The sequence below is a fragment of the Dinoponera quadriceps genome, unplaced genomic scaffold (assembly GCF_001313825.1).
Source record: "Dinoponera quadriceps isolate SergipeBrazil2010 unplaced genomic scaffold, ASM131382v1 scaffold4683, whole genome shotgun sequence".
NCBI lineage: Eukaryota > Metazoa > Arthropoda > Insecta > Hymenoptera > Formicidae > Dinoponera > Dinoponera quadriceps.
Window position 1 is genome coordinate 93,376 of NW_014558690.1, and position 17,425 is coordinate 110,800.

Genomic DNA, 17,425 nt, shown 5'->3' on the forward strand with positions numbered 1-17,425 from the left:
CAGCAATGATTGGCCCCCCCCCCCCCAGAATCCGTAGGGCCGACTTCCGTAGAGGGTGGATTTTCCGGGTTACCCGGCGTACCACCTGGGGTAGTATTTCCTTGTGCGTTTTGATTCATTGCCAGCTGTGAGCTGTTGGTCCACGGGAAGTATTTTATTTCCTTCCTACCCTACAACATCCAAGGATGATTGTCGAGCATTCCCCGATCCGCCATCTGGGAACGCGCTCTCTAGCGGTTACAGCCTCCGCCGAGAGGAAAGTATATAGAAAACACTAATACGCCCTTACTTTAATAGTGAGTTCAATTTCCTCAGGTTAGCTTCGCATCTTGGCATATTTTCTATCAATTTCTTGGCGTATGATACAGGTAGCGATCTCCATATTTGATGAATACGTTTTATTAAGGTTTTTAATTTTAATATACATTTTCCCTTAAGTTTGTGCTTTATTGTGGACCACACATTTTCTATCGGGTTGGCATCAGGGACAAGGACTGGGAATGCCAATTCAATACGATAATGCCATTTTTCGCTTTCCACTCGGTGTAGATTCGACTTCGATGTTTCGGATCGTTATCTTCTTGCAAAATCCATTCGTCCTCAGTTTCACTAAATCAACGTTTAACTGATGTGAGAAGTCCCATTTGATACAATTTTAACATTTTTTGTGCATTCAAATTGTCTGTGAAGACGCGAAAACTCCTGAAACCTCACACGTCAAAACAACCTCAAACATGCACTTTTGTGGGGTGTTTTACACTTATTTCTATTATTGGTTGTTCACGGCTAGACTAAGCATGTTTAATAGTATACCAGGCCCAAAAGGAAGATTCATCACTGAACACTATGCTGCTTCAGTCACAATCGATATTTTGATGAGCCTACGTCAGAGGATTTGCGACATGCTTTTTTGAAAGTTACGGTTTGGATATTGTACTACGCCATTTGACATTATGCTCTTCCGAACGACGTTTCAGTTTCATTATACTAATGTTTGTACCCTTTTTTGCCAAAACTGCTTGTCCTTTTCGTAAAGAAAGATTCGGATTTTTCTCGAAAAGTCGAAGGATTCACTTTATCTTCCCTGTTGGTTTTTCGCTTTGAGCCGCGATCTGGAAAGTCATCGACACTTTTTATTTCTTTATATCGTTTTATCCACTTCCTAACGAACTGTGACGACTTATGTAGGTATTTAATAGCACTTGCAAAACTCATTTTTGGCTCTTTTGGGTGCACAGGAAAACCGCTTTAAACCGTTTTGTATTCGCAGCACTCATCTCTGAAGCTATGTTCTCTTTAATGACGCAAACTGAAAGTCTGAAAGAAACTGATTTAACGCGTATTCGAGAGGACTGTATACATTGAGATTATTGTGGTCTCACTTTCATTAGGTATCAAGTTTCAAAGATATTGTCGACACGCTTTTATGTGACAGACTATATATAGCTCTTACTTGCCTATTCTAATTTATATTTGATTGTATGCCATGAGAACCTGACACAATTTATATATATATATATTCTGTACAATAATTCTAGTTATATTAACTTTAATTATAATAGTTTTGACCGTAAGTATATATATGGAAAGCTAAAAATTGTGTAATAGAAAAAGTTTCAATCTAGGAAATGATATAGCGTATATGACGTCAACTATATGTCACATATTTTGATATCATTTTGTAGTTTGCTTGATTGCACTAATATACTGTATACTCTGTTTACTTTGTTTATTTTTCATCCAGGGCGACTTGGGTGCCATCGATGCGAAATATGACGTCGCGGTGTCGACAGCGTGCGGCCCGCTGGATAACATCGTCGTGGACACGATGGCTACAGCACAGGCGTGCGTCACATACCTGCGGCAGCATGACATAGGACGTGCCACGTTTATACCGTTGGACAAGCAGCAACGATTCCTGTCCAAATGTAATAGTAAGATCAACACGCCGGAGAATGTGCCCCGGCTGTTTGATCTAATAAAGGTGGAGGATGAGCGCGTGTTGCCGGCGTTTTACTATGGTCTACAGGACACTCTAGTGGCGCAAGATCTGGATCAGGCGACGCGTATCGCATACGGGAGGACGCGTTACCGCGTGGTAACGCTGAAAGGTGAGCTAGTCGAGCTGTCGGGCACGATGAGCGGCGGTGGACGAACGGTACTGCGCGGTCGAATGGGTCAGAAGGTCGTGAGGGACGAGCCGACGAATACCGACATCGAGCGGCTGCAGTCAAACTTGGACGTCGTTTTCAAGGAGTGCAATGAGGCGCGTACTCGGCAGCACACGCTGGAGAACCAGATCCGCGTGCTGACGACGGCGTTGAAGGACTTGCGAGTGGATGAAAAGAAATTTAGCATTGAGGTGAAAACACTGAGGGAGCAAGAACCAGCTCTGCAGGCACAGCTGAAGGAGCAGAAGAAGAAAGTCACTGAATCGGTATCGAATCCTGAGAAGGTTGCGGAACTGAAGGAAGCTGTGCAGACGGCCAAATCGCATATGGAGAAAGTAGAACAGTCCTCTGCCACGGTAGAAGAGGAAGTGGAGCGCATCAACCGGATGATAAACGAGATCTCGGGTCATCGGGTACGCGATCAGCAGGCCAAGATCGCCAAACTGAACAAATTGGTGGAAAAAACGAAGGCGGAAATTTTTCGCTTGCAGGTAGACATTAAAACTGCCGAGCGGAACGTTAAGAAGACGGAGAAGCACATAGAGAGCCTGGAGAGCGACGTGCACACGTGTGAGCAACGATTGAGAGACATTCAGCAGAAGAAGTCTGAGTTGGAGGAACAGGCTAAAGATATATTGGAGAAGCTGAAGGTTCTCAATGAGGCGCTAGTGGAGCGCGATACAGTCACGGCCTTGTTAAAGGAGGAATTGAATACTTTGCAGGCGCGCGAGGACAAGATGAAGGCGACGAAGATCGACCTGGACCAGAAACTCCAGGACAGCAAGAAGCTTCTCAAAGAGCTTCAACTAATGATCTCCGAGTACACTCGGAAGATAGGCAATCTGAAGCCTCACTTGATTCCACGCGAGACGGAACAGTTGAGTCTGAAAGATCTAACAGAGGAAGAGATCATTGCATTGGACATGGAGGTGGTACTGCGAAATCTACAGAAGGTGAAGAAAAAATTACCTCCCGAGGTGCCCAATATGAATGTCATTAAGGACTATCACGAGAAGGATGCTCTGTACATAAACCGCGCAGCTGATCTCGAGAAGGTGACTACGGAACGCAACCGGATTCGCGACATCTACGAGACGGCTAGGCGGCGTAGGACACGAGAATTCTTGAAAGGCTTCAGCTTGATCTCCATGAAGTTGAAAGAAATGTACCAGATGATGACGTTAAGCGGCGACGCGGAGCTGGAGCTGATCGACTCGCTGGACCCGTTTAGCGAGGGCGTCGTTCTCAGCGTGCGTCCGCCCAAGAAGTCGTGGAAGAACATCGAAAATCTGAGCGGTGGCGAGAAGACCCTGAGCTCGCTCGCTCTGGTATTTGCCTTGCACTATTACAAACCCTCGCCGTTGTACTTTATGGACGAGATCGACGCGGCGCTCGACTTTAAGAACGTCTCGATCATCGGCAATTACATCAAGGAGCGTACGAAGAACACGCAATTCATCGTTATTTCTTTGCGATCGAACATGTTCGAGCTGGCGGACTACCTGGTAGGCATCTACAAGACGCACAATTGTTCCCACTGCGTGACCTTGGACGTGGGCAAATTGTACGACAAGAACGGCATCGTGCCCCCCATGCAGCCCACCTCGAAAAACGCGTACGCGACCCAAACGCAAAAGTCCATGCAACATAGCTGCCTGCCAGCCTCGCAGAGGGAGAGGATCGAGAAAGCGCCACCCGTAACTACCAACAATAACGCGAGGGGAAGGAAAGATCACGAACCAACGAGAACTGAACATTTGGAGTAGGTGCCAAGATGAAACTTTTGCTGCTTGCGTTATAATTTCATCATTTTCTTGCTTGCTTTTCACGCACTTCACGTTATTCGGAGAAGGAATGTCTTAAGTTTTCTGTTGTTGCATCGCATCCTAATTAATGTACGGCAAATTAAGGCTCTTGAATACTCACTTTGGCTGTCTTTCTTTGATGACTGAGAAGCGAGGAAAATCATGCCAATTTATGTGACGGTATATGTGGAAATAAAAGAATATACACACAAAATAACACTCGCGATGGATTCGACGTAGCTTTTAGAGCACTGTAGAGTCTTCTGCGATAAGAGAGGAGGGAAGAAAACGAAAGGACAAAAGGATGTTGAACGCAGCACACTTATAAAATTAACGTAACAAAAATCATGAAAAAAGATAGATTAAAAACGTAAGTTGCATGTTATACTAATTTGCTATTTATTAATTGTTCAGATTAAAGCGTCCGGACATTTTTACAAAAGTTACAAATTTGTGCTGAATCGATCACGAGTGTTATTTTGTGTGCATATTCTTCTATTTTTACGTATACCGTCACATAAATTAGTATGATTTTCCTCGTTTCTGACATCAGGCTCATGATTTTTCGTTGCAGTAGTCTTATTTGATGACGTCAGAAGCGAGAAAAGGCATGTTCAAAATTCTTGCGAAATATATTGAAATAAGGACATGTCCATCAAATGACATTTGTGGTGATTGAGCACATTTGTTAAATACTCCGAAAACTTTCCTCTCGTTGTAACAATAAATAAATAAATAAATAAACGTAAAATTAATGACATATAACTTTCCCTTTTAGCCCATTTTTCCATGTAATATAATTTGCCCATAATTTAGTCACGTTAATTTTACGGCTATTTATTGATTGTCAAAGTAAAAAGAGTTTTCGGAATGTTTTTACAAATGTGTTCAATCGATCATAAATGTCATTTTATGAACGTGTCCTTTTGCTTAAACGCAGCAGTTCCTCAAGAATTTTGGATGTATGCTTTTTTTCGCTTTTCTGACGTCGTTAATCAAGGTGCATGGCTGCAGCGAGGAAACAGAAGCCTTAATTGATCAATTCGACTGAATAGCAAGTAGATTGCATCAAGTAAAAATCAGATATAATAAAACACAAACACATGCTTCTTCTCACTAGCAGAATTCTGTAATTTTTATACATTTGCAGCGAAAGACTCATAGCAATTTTACCACATGTCCTCATAAAACTCGCGATAAACTTTATTATTAACGGTGTTAATCGCGGCGTCGTTATTACAGCGTTACGAATCCAGAGAACTACAGGACGCCGCAGAGGACTCTACGGTGCTCAAAAAGACGCAGCAGCGGTAGCAGTGGCAGTAACAAGTCCAGCAAAGAGCGAGAAACGAGAGTTAAGAAACCATCGGCGAAGAAGAAGCGAAGACAGTGATAAATGAATGTAAACGACTCTGAGAGCCGTTTGCGGACGATAGTCACAAAGTTCGAGGTCGGAACTCACTGTCAATTATTTGTGAGTTATCAAACAGAACAACTTTGTGTAACAAAATAAAAATATGTATAAAAAAGTGACTAAAAGCAGAAAAGAAGATAAGAGGAAGAAAACGAAAGGACAGAGGGATATCGAATCGTGAGATCGATGAATTTACATTCTCGTTTTTAGTGTTAAAGGTAACACGAAGTCACAACGGGGATAAAATAAGACCCACATGCAGCGATTGCGTATCACTTGCGCGTTGTTGTGACGATTATACATATATATTAATTGATAGATTCGAGCTAAGAAATTATTTGTAATTAAATTACTTACATACGTGTCACCTCCGGTTATCGCGCGAGATTTCGTGTTTAATTGCAAATGTAAAATAGCGGAAGTGACATTTGTATGACGCGAGGGGCCTGTTTAATTATAAAGTACGTTCTTCTGCGCCCTTTCCATATTCTTTTATCTTGTTTCCGTTCAACATAATTCAACTAGTGTCTATATTTCTTTTATCTGCGGCGGAATGCAGCGCAGCTAGTAAGAACGTACGATAACACGAGCGCTGCGAGTGCATCTAGCAATATTTTTCTACATTTCTATATATATGTCGCGATATTAATAATAATCTAAATTACGAAGAACAACGTTCAATTTCATCGCTCCTGGTGTGCAAATCCGTCCTTGCTGCATGTTCAACGTTTTAATAAGAAGGGTGATCGCGAAAGAACTAACTCATACAGATATATTTTGCTATATTTTTTACATCGTGTGACTAATACAAGTATACGAAGATGCGATTTTATATAACAAGAATTTTGTCAGTATATGAAAGAAATCGTTTGATGTCATGAATATTACTGCTTATTTTGACCAAAAGATAACGCAATCGGGAATTATTTTAATAAGTCAATATTTTAATTAAAATTATGGAGTAATAATAGTATTTCTTAATAATAGTATTTCTTAAAATAAGCATATTTTAAATACGTGTGATATTGCAATGGCGTCACAAAGTATATATTAAATATTTGCGTACTATGTTCAGCATTTTTGTCTATCTGGGAAGGAGCAGGATCTGATCGAGAGGATTTTATGCGCGATTGTCGGTTCTCAGCACGCATGTCTAGGACCTCGCCCATAATAATGGATATGCAGATGAATGACCGGCAAGTGGGACACTCGAAAAGTCGGAAGTGTCTCAAGGCTTGATCGCGATGCCCGCCACCAAGAAATGACCTCCGGCCCTCCACAGATATCCAGAAACGCTGAAGTTTCTTCAGAGGAGGGCCCGCTGGCTTCGACAGTACCGGGCAAGTTTCTCTTGATTTGTTGAGTGAATTATACGTTACTGCATCGATCTATCGGATAAATCATTTGCAACGATCGAGCAGACTGACGGAGAGAAAGAGAGAGAAAGAGAGAGAGGGGGGAGGGAGAGAGAGGGAAAACGACGGAGCAAAAGGAAGGGGCGCGGCGTATAAGTATCGGTGCTGTAGGTGAGATTAGGATTTTAACGGTGCGTGGTTTGGACGAGACACAGCGAAATGACGATCGGCATCGGCAAGAAGGACGACGACGTCGAATCTGGCGGCAAAGCGACGCGGAAAACGTCGGCCGTTGCGGAGTACTCGGCCGGAAGCAGCAGTAAGAGAACCGCCAGTGACCGTGGATAACCGTCGGATTATTACACAGAATCAGATCAAAGGATCAGTTAAGATCCAGAGAGATTAGAGAGAGAGAAAGAGAAGGATCGAAATAGGTGTATCGGTCCATTCTTCAATCAGATGTTTACACCTTCCTCTCTTTCACGTGGTGACAGTATAAATCATGACTTAGCGTCGCAATACCCAGTCCTTGTGTGTATTCATGGTCGCTCTAGTCGAAATTGAAAGTGCATCGTTAAAATAAATTCTGCTGTGTTATCAAACTGCGATCAGATCCGACGAAGATGAATATTCGAACATGTAACTGTCAGTGCGAGGGCGATATATTGCGAGAAAAACGAAGGCGCACCGAATGATCTTTTTTTTATCTCGCTTGCTTATTCCCCAATTTTCACTAAAGTATAGTAAGAAATATGTGGAAGTGAAAAAGATACCAAATATAGCTTATCGCATGAGTTATGTCATGACATAACTAGTTCCGAACATATATACATACACGAGGTGTATATCATGAGATGACGCGTCGGAAGGTCACGTAACTTTCTTTTTATAATATGCAATTTTTGGGAGGAAACGTCGCGTGTATTTTGCCGAAACGGCATCGCTGAGTTTTTAGTAACTGTCAAGTTATCTCGAAAATTGTGCGGCACGCACACACACGCACACACACATCACACACATGCGCGCGCGCGCGCGCACACACACACACATATTCTATAGCATACACGTTACGGGAAATTTTTACGTAAAGGTATTACTGCGTGCTGATTGCATCAGGATAGAGACACTAAACGCGGTTTTTTCTTGCTACAGAAATACCGAGTAACTTTTTCTAATGAATAATTGAACGGACGATAAAATAGTTCTGAAATTCCGTCTTGTATTCTCGGTCGTTTTATCAGGGATTATCGCACGTCCGATTACGAGTAGAGAATAGTATATATTTGTTTACGAGCTAGTTTGAAGGAACGAACGAATAATCAATAACAATCGAACGAAACACGCGTCATATAAGTTGTTCGCTATCTCGCGATCGATAATGAAGAATCGCGCAATGTGTAATCAATCGCGAATCTGCCCCGAGATGTATTGTTTTGCGTCATTCTGTAAATCAATCATGAATCATCATGGTTTCATCCTTATTGTGCGTATCTCCTGCTAGATCTTCTCAGATCTGATTCGGATTACGAAAAAAAACGTCTTTTTGTGCTATGATATCGTCCTATTTCATTAGAAATCTAATCTGGCCAACTGATGACAATGCATATAGTGACACATATTTTTCTTTTTTATCACGTGAGATTTACTTTTCAACAATTGCTTCGCTAACACTTACTCACGTTGATAATGTTTTTCATTTTTTTCTTTTTGCGTTTATTCACTAAATCGATAATTGTGTGATAATTGCGGTACAGTATTGTGTCTTTTTATATCATACTTCATCACGATTACGATGACATTAATTCGTTATTGATTTGACAATGACGAAGATTTTCGGGACGTCGTTTCTTCCGAGCGAAAATTTTCCAGCGGACGATCGGAAATATACAGAGTGAGATAATAACTATTACCACTTTGAATATCTATCCGAAGAATCAGTAGTATTTCTGTCTTTTTTATTTTATATCAGAAGTATTTTATCAACGTCTGTAAATGAAGGTAAAAAAAGTATATATTTGCAAAAGATATTCAGAATGATGGCCATTGGCAAAATCAATGTGCAATTTCTGTTAGAGATAAATTTTTCTCCTATTCTCATACTTCGAAGATATTTAAAGTGGTAATAACAAAAATTATTGCTCTTCGTTTTGTATATAATATGAAATGTTTCATCTATACGAAATCGATTTCGAGGTTTCTACGAAAGAAGAAAAACTCGAGTGTGAATATCGTGTGTTTTTCTTTTCCGCGTTTATTTGCATGTTCTTGCTGTTATCTCGCCAATAAATATGCGTACTATCGGCATTCACTCGTGGAATTATACTTATCCGGTGCGATTATGCGACGATTAGCAAATTACTTTGCACCAGTATGGATTAGTATGCGTGAATTCTGATTTCTATCGAATCCGCAACAATGATACGTATATTGAAAAGAAGAGAGAGCACCAACGAGTTTTGTAAATACTCATATGAAGTTGAATTTGTGATAAGAGAGGATAGTTGCACATATCGCTACTTTATGACGCATTAAATAATTTATCTGGATATAAATCAATATATTCATTGCCGATTGGGAAGATTATGTACAAAATCGTGTATATTGTATGTGTATGTATATATATGTATGTATGTATAGTCTTATCTAAAATTTGGCCAATCTCGAGTAAATATTGACGATCCGCGAAATTGCACGAGCGATTTGTTTATGTTTGTCTGTGGTCACGTTTGAAATGCACAGACATTGTGCACACGTAAACGCGTTAATCCTATGTTTCATCGTTAATGCACTATCATATAATTACAACAGATATTCGCTATCTTTGTATTCGTTGAGTAGACGAAATATGAATCGACTACTATTATTTATTTATCAGATGTTCTAAAAGTATTGGATAGTAAGGGTAGAGCCTTGAAGTTATATCATGAAATTATATTAATTGATTGAAATTATATACTGAATCAACTCGTGAGAAATGCCAAGGATAAGAAATTATTTCTTTCTTACTTGACAAATACGAGACTTCTTCGTGATTTATATTGTTATTAATAATGTCATCATAGTTTATTTTTTTCTTTATCACAATTAAACATCCTGTTAACATTATTTTTACACTTTATCAGCCATCGTTATTAATTTTCATGATCATCATTTTCATCAACGTTTTAATATATTGACATATGGCTCTCTCTGTAACTTTCCAAGGTCGCAATGCTGTATCCGCTTTTCTTTGGCATACATGCATCCTAGTTATTGCTTATTTAACTCAGTTACTTAACTGTCAGCAGTAGTACTGTAGTGGAAATTAAGTCCGACACCGACAATGGTCGTCTTCAATGTGATGGCATTGAATTAATCCTTGCGTTTACGATAAGTGAAAACGGTGTGCCTTCAGCTGAATCGATTAAGCGACTTTTCCTCCCCTTTTTTAGGGTCCTTATCGGACTTGAGGCTTGCTTGAGAAAGTAACGAATACGACGACGGATGGACACGTTTCGATGACTGTATGTTATAACGTGAACGCGGATAGAACGGACATTTTTTAACTATGAAATTGTTTATGTGAATATGAAGAGATGGGAGAATAGAATTGCGAACAATTGGAATGCATTCGCGTGTCAACGCGATTCATTTTTCATCCTAATAACAGGACGATCCTTTCGCAGGTAACCTTGGAATCAGGCATCTACAGATACTGTTGATCTTCTTGGGCATGACTCTTGGCTACAGCCAAAGAGTCGGGATGTCGGTGGCTATTGTGCCAATGATAAATGCGAGCACCGCGAATCCAGATTTCGAGGTAAGAATCCCTTTTATCCTACCCCTTCGTCGACCGTTTGTTTCTTTAATTAAATTCCTCTGGTTTTTTATTAGTGCAGTTGCTCGAATGTTGACTCGGAGAGGCTGAATACTTGAGATTACGCCTTAACGATTGTCAGATCTTGATTAAACATCCTGTTATACAACAACAATGCGACGAATTCCTTATCTATTCTCGGGGAAATCCTGCACGTGTTCTTACATTTCATCGTCACGTTTCAAATTTCACAGAAGATATCTTAAAGCAGGATTTGGTATTTACCCGTAGAATACAACAGTCTACGTGTGGATAATGTAAACTGTGTATGATGTGTCATTTATGTAAACAATAAATAATGTCTATGAATCGCTATAGAATAGCTTATTTTCATCTTATATTTCGTGAGTTTTATTTTTATGATTTGTTTCCTTTGAAAGTTCACTAACTTGAATGATAAAATTTGTATATTTTACAGCAAACATATATCTTTTATATAATAATAATAATAATAATAATAATAATAATAATAATAATAATAATAATGATAATAGCATTTCATTTATGAACGCTAGATTACTGAGTCTAAAAATATTGAAAACACTATATCATTATACACAAACTAACAGTAACATCAATGTTATAATTTCCTACTCAACAATGCAAGTGCAATATAACGCATGTGTTATGTAATAGTTACATTAGTGATGAAATGATAACATTGCTGTTACTAACGATTGGTGTTCATTGGGGAAGTGAATTTAAATGATAAAATTCCCGTGTAATCTACATATAAAGTGTGTGTCTGACGCATGCCGTGCCGTCCGCCCTATACTTGTAGTTTGGGTTAATGTGAAAAAAATTATCTATTATTTTGCAAACAACCGCAAACGGTAACAACAAACACGCAAAATTTCAGCTTACTAATTATTAAGTGTGGCCATGTATAGAGGCTTCTTTAATTAATAATTCAAAAATTTAAATAGAAGCCTCAATACATTTTCAATAATTAATAATTCGAAATTTTGCACTGTTGTTTGCAAAATGGTACAGAACTTTTTTGTTCATATCGACCTAAACTACAAATATATGATGGATAGCACGGCTTGCGTCAGATATCCTGTATATATACCAATGTTTCAATTTTTAATATCAAATATCTTCATAATTAACTTTAGAATCGGATATGTGAACTATTTCACAGTTGGGTGTAATTTAAATTGATAAGTTATCCTTTCTTTTTGCACCGTGCTATGCCATTTATATTTTACATAGTTTATATAGTGTACATTGTCTACATGAAAAAAGTCCGTGTAATCATCACGTAGACAATATATAAATTATCCACGTAGACTTAATCTTCGAATCTATAGCACAACTCCGTCTTTAATGTACTGTATATGAATGAAACATGTCAAAAATCGTTGAATTATTAAATTTGATCGATCGATCGAGCGGAACCGTTCGCATCGATCGGACACGTGGTCGCCGACCGTTCGGCTCTCTTAGTCATAGAGCGTTCTGCAAATTTCTGTATTCGCGGAATCCGCGTCACTACGCCGGAATTTGTGTCACGGGGAGAAAATTTTCCTCGTGTCGACCCGGAATCGGGGAAGAGGGGGAAGTAAAGTGCATAGATCAGACCATGGGTTAATGAAACGTTTTCATTCGTTCATGACAGATGTCGATAACGCGATAAATCTCGTGGCCGATCCCACGCAAGCCTAAGCTTTTCGTCGCGCGTGTCGCGCGGAAAACAGCAGCAAGGCTGATACATTCACTCCCGCGATTTCTTATCGAGCTAGCAACTAAACGCACGGACCTCGTGTGTGCGAATAACGGCTACCGTTGTTTTTACAAGGTCGCCAATAAAGATCAGATACCAATGCGCCAGATCGTAATTGTCGTTATTGTTCACACAATTGTTGAGCGTAAATAATTTACATCGTCGATTTATCCGACGAGGGATCTACTCTCCGTAGGTTCTCCCGAGCTCCCTTAAGGAAATCAAGAGGCTTTTCTTTTAAAGCCTTAAAATAAACAAACTTTTTGGCATATATGAAGTTTATATTACATATTAATAAATTATGTATAAAGTATACGCGCAGTTTCGAAGTAAAAATTTACAGAGATCACAACAACGTGGCTTGACGAATTAATGTCTGTCACCAGGACTTTGGTTGGGACAAGAACGAGAAGGCGCTGGCACTCAGTTCGTTTTTCTGGGGCTACGCAGTGGCGCAAGTGCCAAGCGGCTACATCGCCAATATCTGGAGCGCTCAGATGCTCCTGAGTATCGGGATGCTGTTGTGCGGTATCTTCAACGTTATCACGCCATTCGTCGCTCATCAGTGGAACTTGGTGGCCGTCTGTGTTTGCAGGGTAGGCATGGGTCTCACTCAGGGTTGCCTATTACCTTGCATTCACACCCTCCTCTCCAAGTGGGCGCCGCCTTCTGAGAGAGCACGACTGGGTGAGGATAGATTTAGAATCCGTGCTAGATATCCTTCAGTAGGATTCGAAAACCGCGACGTTGAGGCACGACCGATTTGCTAATTCTACACGAAGAAAAAGATTTCTTTGGATTTAATGAAATTTCTTTAATTGAAGTAGATTTGTATTTTGGAATAGAGCAGACACACGAATGTTTGATTCAACAAATAAGATTGTTTAGTTTCTCAAACAATAAGTATCTTTATATAAAATATTTATTTTATATCTTCATCCAAACATTTTACAGTGGTTGTCATAGATAATAAGTTATTTGAAAGAAGAAACGTTACGTTAGAAGATTATCAAAGAATTTTCTTGCCTCAGTGGAACAATATTTAATATATAATGGAATACATTTTTTTTATTGTAATATATATGTATATGTAAACGAAACATTATTTTTTCTAAATAATATTATCTTTTCTATCAAACAATATGGTTTATTCTGAAGAAACAATAATATTTTCATTTAAACAAAATGATATATTTGATATTAAAAATAATTGTTTAATTAAACAATAATTGTTGTTTATATTAAATAAACCCAAATCATACAAACACGTATATTAAATCTAAAGTAATCTTTTTCTCTGTCTATACTGAAGAAAAGAACTTAGATGCTCGATTTAGCTTCCGGGTTGGTGCCGCGTTCTTCGTGAATTTGTTTCCGGCGTTTCGTGAACATTTCAATTCGTTTTTTCAGGGAGAAATGAATTGGAAAAAAAGTGAATCTAAATATTCACAAAACGTCGAAATAAATTCGTGAAAGGCACAGTGCCAACCTGGAAACCAGATCAAACGTTTCTCCACACCGTGGAGGCCTAAAATATCGGAGAATTCAGATATTCGACTTAGGGTATTTTTTCAATGTTCTTATTTTTTTGAGTTCGAAATATGCGATATGATCGTGCGCGAGATTGAAACGCGCGATCGTGAGAGATAAAATCCTACGTACGGTGACTGGCCACTTTGCTTTTATTTTAAATCGCAAAGTTGATCGCGGCGATATATGTGTGTATACGTATTTTGATAAGATCGACTCACCTGGTCTCAGGAACGTTCGCTTACGCGGGTGCCCAATTTGGCACGGTGATCGCTCTGCCGATTTCCGGCGCTCTTGCCGCGTCCGTCACGGGTTGGCCGAGCATCTTCTACCTGTTCGGCGCGTTATCGATCCTCTGGAGCGTATGTTTCTCTTTCCTTGGGGCGGACTCGCCGGCCAAGCATCGCAGCATCTCCCAAAAAGAAAGAGAGTACGTAGAAGAAAGCCTGAGGATCATCGCAAAAAAAGAGAACAATAAAGCTAAAGAGGTGAAAACAATTCAAAATGTCGATATTGGTGCGATATTAGTTTGACCTTACTATCTTCCGTTCCTTTTTTTAGAAAATACCGTGGCGGGAGATCTTCACCTCGTGGCCTATGTGGGCCATCATCCTCGCCCACTGTGGCCAAAATTGGGGCTACTGGACTCTACTGACCGAGATGCCCAGTTACATGAAAAAGGTGTTGAACTTCAATATCGAGGGGGTAAGCGGGTTATCACTCAATATGAGTCAAATAAAGCAGACTCGAAGCTATCTTCTTTACTTCACAAAGATACAAGTTCTCATTTGATTATTTTTTTCTTTTTCGTAACACGTTCCCCAGACAGTACAAAATGTCCTGAGATCATCTTAAAAGTATTCAGGACATTCTAAGGCATTCCTCAGGGACACATTCTTGATGATTTAGGGACATTTTATGTTGTTCGGATTGAATCTTACGTAATATTTATCGCACAGAGCGGTGGATTTTCCGCCTTACCGTACTTAGCGATGTGGCTGCTCAGTTTCCCCGCAAGTTGGTTATCCGACTTCGCCTTGGAGAAGGGCGCGTCCCGAGCCTTGGTCAGGAAGATATCCAACACGATAGCGTTTTGGGGCCCGGCCATTGCCCTGGCCTGTATGTCGATCGTGCCCAAAAACGATTCCACCAGCGCTCTCGTTCTCCTCATCGTCGCAGTAGGCCTGAATGCCGGTTCGCTCTGCGGCTTTCAAGTTAACCATATCGATCTCAGCCCGAACTACGCCGGCACCATGATATCCATCACCAACTGCTTGGCTTCCGTGATCGCCATAATTGTGCCGTTGATCTGTGACCAGGTCATCATCAACGATGAGGTAATTTTGGAACACGTATAACGAGCTCTTATTTTCTTTTTTTTTCTTCTGAGATAAAACTATTCTTCCACGAGAAGACGAATTCTTGAGAGAATTGTTAGCGAGATATCGCTCGTTTTTCTTCTCAGACCAACGTGTACCAGTGGAATAATGTGTTCTACGTATCGGCGGTGATCTATTTTTTGGGTAATCTGGCGTTTGTGATCTTTGGTAAAGGTGAGGTGCAATGGTGGAATGATCCTGAAGAGGTTAAGGCACGGCGGCAGATACAGACGAGAAGAGAAGATGTGGCCGAGACGCAGACTTGAGAAACTTTTGTATTGTGATATACTGATTTTAATGTTATAAAACGAATTTCCCACGGCACCGGAATCTGGATAAAGACTACGAGGCTGTTGCTGTATTTATTGTCGCTTTCGATACGGCGACCGTATACATATATAACGTTGCTCTGTGTAATAATCTTCCAGTTTTACATTAGCCGGTGTTACGTGTTGCTTGCCGTTTATTCCTTTCGTTCGTTCGTCAACGCCGTCATAATCGTTAGCTTGACCTTTGAGCAATGCAGACTTTTTAATCGTTGTCTGCATTAAGAATGGACTTTTATGTTCTATCTAGGCCGGTTTTATATATACTGCCATATGCGTTTAATGTATACGCGATATATCGAAGGTCGCACATATATTTATGCCTTTAGACATACTAAGCGATATGTAATCGAGGAAAGAACGATTGGAAAAAAGAGACTGCTCCTCGAGTGCCGATGGTGATGTATTTTTCGAAAAATTAGTCGTGAGAAAAATGTGTGTGTTTCAGCACGCATTCGATGCATAACTGAAATGTGTATGTATATGTATGTATGTGTGAGTGAGTGTTCTATAATACGTCTCACTTATTGAGTGTTCTTTGACGAACTTTCACTACACATAGGCGCGAATGAAACTTGATGTTTTTTTAATGTTACGTTGATAAATAATTTAATGGATTGACAAATTATTTAAGGTTGATATTTAAAATTGATAAATCATTCTCAATCAGTTTACAATTTTATTTTCCTTACTGATATCTTCTCAAATCTTTCCTTATCTCTTAATGATTAAAGGAATAAAGTTGAGATAAAAGTGAACTGATTACATGATTACATGATAGTGTTCACTATTGTGTTATAGAGAATATAATAATATAGAAGGAATTGAATTGATTTCTTTCTTTATAGTGAGAAAAACGAAAACTTCTGTGAAGGAAAACCTCCTATAAGAAAATATTCGCTACACTTTTCTCGATATTTAACTTTCTCTCTCTTTTCTCTCTTACCGTATCACTTCGCGTCATTTGCCCCTTTAACTACAAGCATGTCTTTCTGGGAGTGAACCTTCTGGGAGTGAATATATAGATATAATGATAATATACTACAGACACTTTCACCTCGATAAAGCTAATCACTTCAGTTACTCTTTATCTGATAGAATGCAAACATTGGTTACTGTATTTGAATCGTACTTGGCACTAAATGCATTATCTTAGTAGGACAAAAGAATATCCTGATTACTGTGATGCTACGGATTCCGATCATTATGAATCATAAAATCGAGCGAACAAAAGAACGTGACGTGTGACGCAACGTCGTCTATTCGAATTTAAGATAGTTCGTGCAGTGTTACCTATTTCTTAGGAATTAGCTCGTGCAAGATAGCTCGTGCAGTGTTACCTATTTCTTAGGAATTTGTGGTAACTTAAACTTGGACTACGTATCAATTGAAATATTATTTAACTGTGTACGTAATTAGAAAAAGATCGACCGTTCGAAAATTGAGACATTTAAAACATTCTAATGAAAAATTGCTATAATATTAAAGACAACATGTGGACAATATACAAAAAGAATCAGCAATATTGATCACTTAGTTTTGAAAATAGTCGCAAAAATTTATAATTTATAGTAATACTCCGGATAAGAAAACAAAAACAGATAAGGCTTTAATGTAAATAAGTTGGAGAAAGGAGCACACTTGACAGATTATTGAGATAAATGTAGAATTTTCGTCTGTGTGAGCGCATAATAGTGACAATTTCAACTAAAAGTATGCACCAGTAAAAGAAAGAAAATCAATTCATTCAACGATCTTCTTAAATATAATTGAACTTTTTTTAATACCTCTAATTGTATATTAATGATACATTTTACAACATATATCGAATATATATTTCATCTAAATTATTCGATTGTTTCT

At 39.2% G+C, this 17,425-nt stretch overlaps 2 protein-coding genes across 7 annotated transcripts in view; both read left to right on the top strand.

Moving 5' to 3' along the window:
* Positions 1 to 6,318, top strand: part of LOC106749956 (structural maintenance of chromosomes protein 4) — a 14,240-nt gene extending 7,922 nt beyond the window's left edge. For 3 of the 4 annotated variants that reach the window (XM_014629941.1, XM_014629942.1, XM_014629940.1), the window contains 2 exons: positions 1,745 to 3,933; positions 5,219 to 6,318. In XM_014629941.1, the coding sequence (XP_014485427.1) occupies positions 1,745 to 3,933; positions 5,219 to 5,369 (2,340 nt within the window). In that variant the 3' untranslated portion in view covers positions 5,370 to 6,318. The remainder of the gene's footprint in view (positions 1 to 1,744; positions 3,934 to 5,218) is intronic. The other variant, XM_014629943.1, reaches the window with a different exon arrangement.
* Positions 6,319 to 6,374: 56 nt separating this feature from the next.
* Positions 6,375 to 17,337, top strand: LOC106749957 (putative inorganic phosphate cotransporter). 3 transcript variants are annotated; one of them, XM_014629945.1, is made up of 7 exons: positions 6,375 to 7,064; positions 10,411 to 10,544; positions 12,714 to 13,014; positions 14,089 to 14,345; positions 14,419 to 14,562; positions 14,817 to 15,194; positions 15,323 to 17,337. In XM_014629945.1, exons 1-7 carry the CDS (start codon positions 6,965 to 6,967, stop codon positions 15,500 to 15,502), a joined length of 1,494 nt encoding a protein of 497 aa, XP_014485431.1. In that variant the 5' UTR covers positions 6,375 to 6,964; the 3' UTR covers positions 15,503 to 17,337. The 3 variants fall into 3 exon arrangements, with proteins under 3 accessions (XP_014485431.1, XP_014485432.1, XP_014485433.1); XM_014629946.1 differs by having other exon boundaries at positions 15,411 to 17,337; XM_014629947.1 differs by lacking the exon at positions 6,375 to 7,064 and adding an exon at positions 9,901 to 10,248.
* The last annotated feature ends 88 nt before the right edge of the window (positions 17,338 to 17,425 follow it).